The sequence below is a fragment of the Neofelis nebulosa genome, chromosome 4, assembly GCF_028018385.1.
Source record: "Neofelis nebulosa isolate mNeoNeb1 chromosome 4, mNeoNeb1.pri, whole genome shotgun sequence".
Lineage (NCBI taxonomy): Eukaryota > Metazoa > Chordata > Mammalia > Carnivora > Felidae > Neofelis > Neofelis nebulosa.
Window position 1 is genome coordinate 110,619,697 of NC_080785.1, and position 7,527 is coordinate 110,627,223.

At 52.6% G+C, this 7,527-nt stretch overlaps 1 protein-coding gene across 1 annotated transcript in view; it reads right to left on the bottom strand.

Annotated features, from left to right (window-relative positions):
* The window catches only part of UROC1 (urocanate hydratase 1), a 40,992-nt gene extending 39,809 nt beyond the window's left edge, over positions 1-1,183 (bottom strand). The window contains exon 1 of the mRNA XM_058725757.1: positions 992-1,183. Coding sequence (XP_058581740.1) covers positions 992-1,117 — 126 coding nt within the window. The 5' untranslated portion in view covers positions 1,118-1,183. The remainder of the gene's footprint in view (positions 1-991) is intronic.
* Between the last annotated feature and the right edge of the window lie 6,344 nt (positions 1,184-7,527).

The window sequence follows — 7,527 nt, forward strand, 5'->3', positions numbered from 1 at the left end:
CTTTTCTTTATTTCCTCTGGTCTCCTCCACTGCTCCGTGGTGTCATTTTCATCCCCAGTTTACAAGGGAGACAAGTGCGCTCCTGGACGGTCGGAGCTGCCCGTGGTGCAGGCTCGAGCGCCCCCAGTCCTGGGCTGGCTCCAGGCTCTCCAGGCTGTGGGTGATGGTCAGGGACACCTCGGCAATGCTTTCAGCAGCACCATCCCGCCCCCGCTAGGGTTCTAGCCTTGCTGGCTGCACACTCACTGCAAGACTGGGGGGAGGGACACAGAAGCGAAAACAAGAGCTGACCTGTTACGTTGTAGAACTTAAAAGTCATGTGCATGTCAGGGGTGGAAGGGTACACTTTGGGGGCGCTTGGATGGCCCAGTTGGTTGAGCAACCAACCTCTGCTTAGGTCATGATCTCACAGTTTGGTGAGTTCAAGCCCGGCGTCCGGCTCTGTGCTGACAGTTCCGAGCCTGGAGCCTGCTTGGGATTCTGTGTCTTCCTCTCTCTCTGCTCCCCTCTCCACTCACCCTCTGTCTCTCACTCTCTCAAAAATACACTAAGAACATTTTAAGAAGTAAAAAAGAAAGAAGGCTACACTTTGTTTACACCAGCCTCACTCCTCTGACTGGAAGCAGCCACAACTCCACTGCCTCCTGGCTGGGGGACCTTGAACTTCAGGATCCCCATCTGCAAATGGGTACCCTAATCTTGCACCCAAGGATGAACGCTGGGGAGAGAATGAACTACAGTAGGCGTGACGAGTGCAGAGCAAACACATTGGATCCCCCTGTCCCACCGACACCCCCTCTGGGCACTCTTGGACACCCCCTGTGGGCTCTCCTGGACACCCGCTCGGGGAGGCTTGGCGGTGAGGGGTGGGAGGCTGAGTTGAGAAGCTGCAGCTCCTGCGGAGAAGCAGGAACAGAAAATGCCCACCCGGACCACCTCAAGGGCACCCAGAGGGCAAAGGGCCCAGCAGGAATGGCGCCCAACTTCTTACCTGCTCCTCCGCAGGGCTAAGGCCAGGGGTCCTGATGGGTGCGTGGGGCACCCCAGCCCAGCGTCCCCGGTTTTCCGGGAGGGGCCGCAGTGGCAGGCCGGAGCATAGCACCTGGAGGCTGGACATGTTTGGCCGAGACTGAGACGGAGGCCAGCTCTGTGGGGAGGCCAGGGAGAGACTGGGCAGTCATGGCCCAACTGGGCGGGGACCTCCTGCTCCAGGCCGCCTCCTCCAGCCCCTCATTGGGCCCAGGACCTGCAGAGGGAGCCATGTGTGGGTCATTGGGTCATTGGCCCCTCGCCTGGCTGCCTGCAGTGTTGACCCGAGGTGGGGCTGGTGTTCTGGGTAGAGGCAGGCTTCACGCAGGGGACATTGCTACGTATTGGTTTGTTTGTCCTGTTAGCGAAGTGTTGGCCTTGAGGGGCTGTGTTTCCCAGGACGCGGCTTTGGAGGGCTGCTGGGGCTCTAATGCGGGGGTTCGCTTCAGCAGCCTTACACCAGGCAGGCGATGCTGGGATTTGTGTCTTGGTGACAGGGAGCATGTGATACTGAGGCTGGCACAGAACGCGGGGTCTGTGCAGAAAGCAGGCAGTGCGCCTTGTACCCCTCCTCCCTGCCACTCGTGCAGGGGGCACGGCAGAAGCCCACCCAGCAGCAGCTGTACCCTCCTCAACTCTCACATGCTGCTTCATCCCCTTCCCAGAGCTCTCTGTAAAGGGCCCACATGGAGATGCCTCTCATCCTCGATTCCATTAACAACTTAGCAAGGAAGTGCTCCTTATTAGCCTTATGCTACAGATGGGGAAACTGAGGCCCAGGTGGCACTCACACAGCCAGGAGGCGACGGCAATAGAATCCTGGTGGTCCTAGGAAAGCAACCCATCTGGGTGTGAACCCAGCTCAGCTCCTGACCAGCCCTGTGGCCTTGGGCCCTGTCCCAATCTATGCAAGTGGGTGCTAATTAATCACTGGGCTGTAGGAGGAACGAATGGGTTGTGTAAGCACCCAGTACAGTACCTGCGTGGGGCAAGGTGAAAGGAACAACAAACATCTTCCTAGTGCTCACGCTTCTGAACACATCACATGACACAGTTCCCTTTGTCCCCTCATCGGTCCTGTGGAGTTCACTGTCCCATTTTACAGGTGTGAAAACTGAGGTCGAGAGAGGTGGTGGGAACTGGGTTAGTCACACGGTGAGTCACCAGAGGTGCTAGGATCTGAGCCCTCAGAACCCAGAGCTCTGGCTCTAGCCTCCCTCCCAGTCACTCTTGCGGGCCCCCTGCCACAGTGACGGTGCTGTTCCTGGGGTCCACGGCATCTCGCTCCTCCGAAAGAAGAGCGAGAAGAAACTCGCTCAGCTTTGCTTTTTGTCATTTATCCATTCACTTGATCTTTCAAACATGATTGAGCACCTTCCTAGTCAGGCACTATTCTAGGCCCCGGGAACGAACATCCTCGCTGCAGACACTGCCCCCTACCCAGCTGTGCCTGCAGTGTGTCTAGGCATGTCTGGCCTTGACTGCCAATGGCCGGCCCCTGCATCTCTCTGTTCCAGGGCTGCTGCTGGTGAACCAGCACCTGCTCTCCCCCTTCAGAGGCAGGCTGGGAGGCCTGGGGAGCTGACGGCCCTGTCACCACCTGTCCCAGGAGCAGCCCTCAGCCAGCAACAGATGGAGGGAGGATGGTGGATAAATGCCCCAGGTCCCTTGCACCTCAGCAGGGTGGAGGAGGGAGGCAGGTGGTAACTCAGGGGAGTGCTCTATACGATCTGCAGAGTGCCCAGCAGGACTGTGCTGAGTTGCCCCCATGGGGTATGGTGCCCCGGCTGGTTGCTTTCCTTGCCCGTCCCACTCCCCGCCCCCCTCCCTGCCACCTGAACAAGACAGTACCTCAACAAAGTAGCTGTGCACAAACCTCCTCTTAGGTTTTGTTTCCCGGGGAGACCTCATCTTCTGGTGGGTCCAGATAAGCCAGAACTCAGTTTTTGTAGAATCCTCTGATTTTTAAAGGTTACCATCAATTAAGAAATGGTTTTAGGGGCTCTTGGGCATCTCAGTCAGTTAAGCGTCCAACTTCGGCTCAGGTCATGATCTTGAGGTTCGTGAGTTTGAGCCCCACGTTGGGCTCTGTGCTGACAGCTCGGAACCTGGAGTCTCCTTCAGATTCTGTGTCTCCCTCTCTCTCTCTGCCTCTCCCCTGCTAGCACTCTAGCTCTCTCTCTCTCTCTCTCTCTCAAAAATAAATAAACATTAAAAAAAAATTTTAATGGTTTTAAACATTGTACTGGACAAGATGGATGCATTGTATCAATGTCAGTATCCTGGTTGTGATATTGCAGTGTTGCAAGATGTTACCAGTGGGAGAACCTGGCACATGGGATCTATTGTTTCTTACAGTAGAGAAACCTACAAGAATCCCCAAATACAGAGCTTAATTTTTTTAAAAAATCGTATAAGCTAGTTAAAAGAATGAGGATCTCAACAGATGTTACACATGGCCAACTGGTAGGTTCGAACCCTGGCTACACTACTCACTCACTAGCTGTGCGTCCTTGGATAAGGTACTTAGGCTTTCTGTGCTGCAGTTTCCTCATTTGTAAAATGAAAGCACTAATAGTACCTACCTCATGGGATGTGTCTGAAGGTGATTAGATGAGAACATACGTGAAGGTTTTAGTGCTTGTTACAGAATAAGCATGGATAAGACATTGTTATTTTTCTAATTGTTGCCTGTATCTTTTGATACAAGGAACGGGTCAACGTATGTAGTACAGAAAGTATATACTACTTTGTAGTACAAAGAGTATATGCGCACATGTGCACGAACTGTCTCTGAAAGAAATACAAAGAACTGTGGAGGGAAGGAGACTTTTCACTATAAAACTCTTCCACACTTTCAAATTGTCAGTGTACCAAATGCCACTGAATTGTACACTTTAAAATGATTAATTTTAGAGGCACCTGGGTGGCACAGTTGGTTGAGTGTCTGACTCTTGATCTTGGCCGGGGCCATGATCTCACAGTCCGTGAATTGGAGCCCCGCATCGGGCTCTGCGCTAATGGCTTGGAGCCTGCTTGGGATTCTGTCTCTCCTTCTCCCTGCCCGTCCCCCACTTGTGTGCACTCTCTCTCTCTCTAAATGAATAGACTGAAACACTTTTATAAATGATTAATTGTATGTTACATAAATTTCACCTCAGTTAAAACAAAACTCTGGTGTTTTTGTTTTTTGTTCGGTGGGGGGGGATGGGGCAGAGGGAGAGGAGAGAGAGAGTCTTAAGCAGGTTCCACTCCCAGCTCGGAGTCCAATGTGGGACTTGATCTCATGACCTGAGCCAATATCAAGAGTTAGATGTTTAAGTGACTGAGCCACCCAGGCACCCCACTCTGGTGTCTTTGAATTTTGTTCCATGGATAAACCAAAAAAAAATAAAAAAATTAAACTAATAAGGAGTAAAGAAAGGCAGACAGGCACTGTAAGCCAAACCCAGTTTTGCTCAGTATGTGCCGGTCCCTGGCCCTCAGCCCTTGGGCTCATGGTGCTTGATGTGGTGGTCTCTCTCCAGCCATCAAGTGCCTGCCTCCGTTTCCCCTCCACTTGCCCCACTGGCTGCTTCTGTCCTAGCCAGCCTCTCCTCCCAGCAACTCTTGGCCACCAGCACCACACAGCTCAGCCCTGCCTGCCTGGCACCCCCAATCCAGACCACACTGGGCCTCAATCTCTGCCGTATCACCAGCATATCCAGCTGGCCTTCCCGAGCCAGGCAGGACTTCTGTCTCTTGGACCACAAGCCTGGTCCCAGCTTCCCCTCCTTCTCCATCCATTCTGCCACCCTGGACATCTTCTGCTGAACCATCCTGACCCCTGAGCCCTCCACCATGAAAATATATCTGGACCCTGAGACCACTCTAGCCTGGGTCATGCCCACCCTCTCCCCCCAAGATAGCACCAGCCTCTCTCCTGGTCCCCCACCTCCTCCCAGCCACCTGCAGTCAGCTAGCAACATGGCTGCAGACTATGCCTAGAATAACCCAAATGTGGGCCAGTTTGTTCTGGGCATGTGGATCCTCTGTCTGCCTCTGATTTCTCCATCCACTCTTGTCTACCCCAGAGCCTCCTGGCTGCTCCTTGCTCACACATGCCCACGGTGGTTTAAAAAAAACTTTTTTTTTAACGTTTATTTATTATTAAGAGACAGAGCAAGACAGAGCAGGAGCATGGGAGGGGCAGAGAGAGGAGGAGACACAGAATCTGAAGGAGGCTTCAGGCTCCGAGATGTCAGCACAGAGCCTGACGTGGGGCTTGAACCCACCAGCTGCGAGACCATGACCTGAGCCGAAGTCAGACGCTCAACCAACTGAGCCATCCAGGCGCCCCATGGTGGTTTTAAAACATGCCAGCAAATCCTTGCTTGGGTGCTTCTTCCAGTGATGCCGGGGTGTGGCCCTGCTCTTGAGTCTGGGCCAAACTTAGTGCTTATGGGGTAACTAACAGAAGGTAGCCTGAGACTCTGTGGAGCAGCCCAAATACCCGGGACCCCAGGCTGGGGCGTGCCATGTGGAGGTGCTGAGGTCAACCAATCAGCTGAGCTCTGGTGCATGAGGGAGCCATCGGGGATGGCCGACCCCAGCCAGCCTCCATCTGATGCAGTAGCATGAGATGAATCACCCAACTGAGCCCCTTCCCCAAATTTTGACCCACAAAACTGTGAGCAAAAATTTAAATGATTGGTTTTTTTGTGTGTTTTTTTTTAAATTTTTTTTTCAACGTTTTTTATTTATTTTTGGGACAGAGAGACACAGAGCATGAACGGGGGAGGGGCAGAGAGAGAGGGAGACACAGAATCGGAAACAGGCTCCAGGCTCCGAGCCATCAGCCCAGAGCCTGACGCGGGGCTCGAACTCACGGACCGCGAGATCGTGACCTGGCTGAAGTCGGACGCTTAACCGACTGCGCCACCCAGGCGCCCCTTAAATGATTGTTTTAAGCTGCTAAATTTTAGTGCAATTTGTTAGTTAATAGCTACCTAGGAACATTACATCAGGGAGTCAGCAAAGTCTGGTCCTCTGCCCAGGAATCTCCTCCAGGCTCCTCACCTGACTCGCATCTCTGCTGAAGTCAGACCCTCCCCGAGGCCTGTCCCTACCACCCTCGTTATGTGCAGTATACATACTTCCCATCCTTTATCCTGGTGTATTTTCTTTTCTTTTTAAAATTTTTTAATCTTTATTTATTTTTGAGAGAGAGACAGCGTGTGACCAGGGTAGGAGCAGAGAGAGAGGGAGACACAGAATCCGAAGCAGGCTCCAGGCCCTGAGCTGTCAGCACAGAGCCTGACGTGGGGCTCAAACCCCTGGACTGTGATATCATGACCTGAGCTGAAATCAGACGCCCAACCGATTGAGCCACCCAGGTGCCCCATATCCTGGTGTATTTTCTCTGTTGTACCATTATGCCACCTGACGTGATCTTATATATTTATTCCTGCTTTCTATGATGTAAATTCTATGAGGGCAAAGAGCCTATCTGCCATGTTCTCTCCACTGGAGCCCCCGCACAGTGGGCAATTCAGTATCTGTTGAATGAATGAATGAATGAATGTGAGCCCCTTTGAGAAAACAGAGGCTGCAGAAGCCGTCTTCTTACTGAAGCCCCGGGCCTCTGGCAGGGCATACTCAACCCTCCATCCCAAGACCCAACACTGAGATCCCACCATGGGCCTCGAGGAATCCGGTCTCCAAGAATTTTCTAACAGGGATGGGCTGAGATGTTGTTCTCAACTTTGGCCACCAGGTGGCAACACAGGAGACGGAGACTCTTGCCCTAAGGACGCAGAGGCTGGGGCATGGGGGAGGGTCAGGAATGCATGTGTAGGTGAGATTTGGGACCCTCTGGCTTGTGGATGACTGTTAATCCCTGGGTCCTGGATGCAGAGCAGCAGCAGCCCTGCCTGAGGGCCAGATTGGGGCTGAGCTGGATGCTTCTCAAGGCTCTCGGTCCACGTCACCTGGTAAGCCATAATAAGGAGTTTCTGGTTTTATCTGTGAGCTGGGTTTCCCACTTCTCTGCCATTTGAGAGCTATCATCACCATTTGGAGCCATATCTTCAAGCAAGCAGAACTATTATTTGCTTAATATTTTTCCTTAAATAGACCTTTGAAACTTGGATAAATGTAATAAGAAGGAATTTTTATATTACCACTGGTACAGAAACCAGTCACTTGCCAGAAACAGGCAGGAACTGTAAAAATAATCACTAACATCTAGGACTTAGACGGCACTCCCTGATCCATTGCACAGGGAACTGGGGCACAGAGAGAGGTCAGGCAAATTTCCTGATCTCACACAGGGGCAAGTGGCACCTGCTGGGTTTGGAATCAGATTTTTCAAGAGCAGCTATAAAACTGTGGTCGAGGGGCACCTGGGTGGCTCAGTCGGTTAAGCGGCCGACTTCGGCTCAGGTCATGATTTCTCGGTCCGTGAGTTCGAGCCCCGTGTCGGGCTCTGTGCTGACAGCTCGGAGCCTGGAGCCTGTT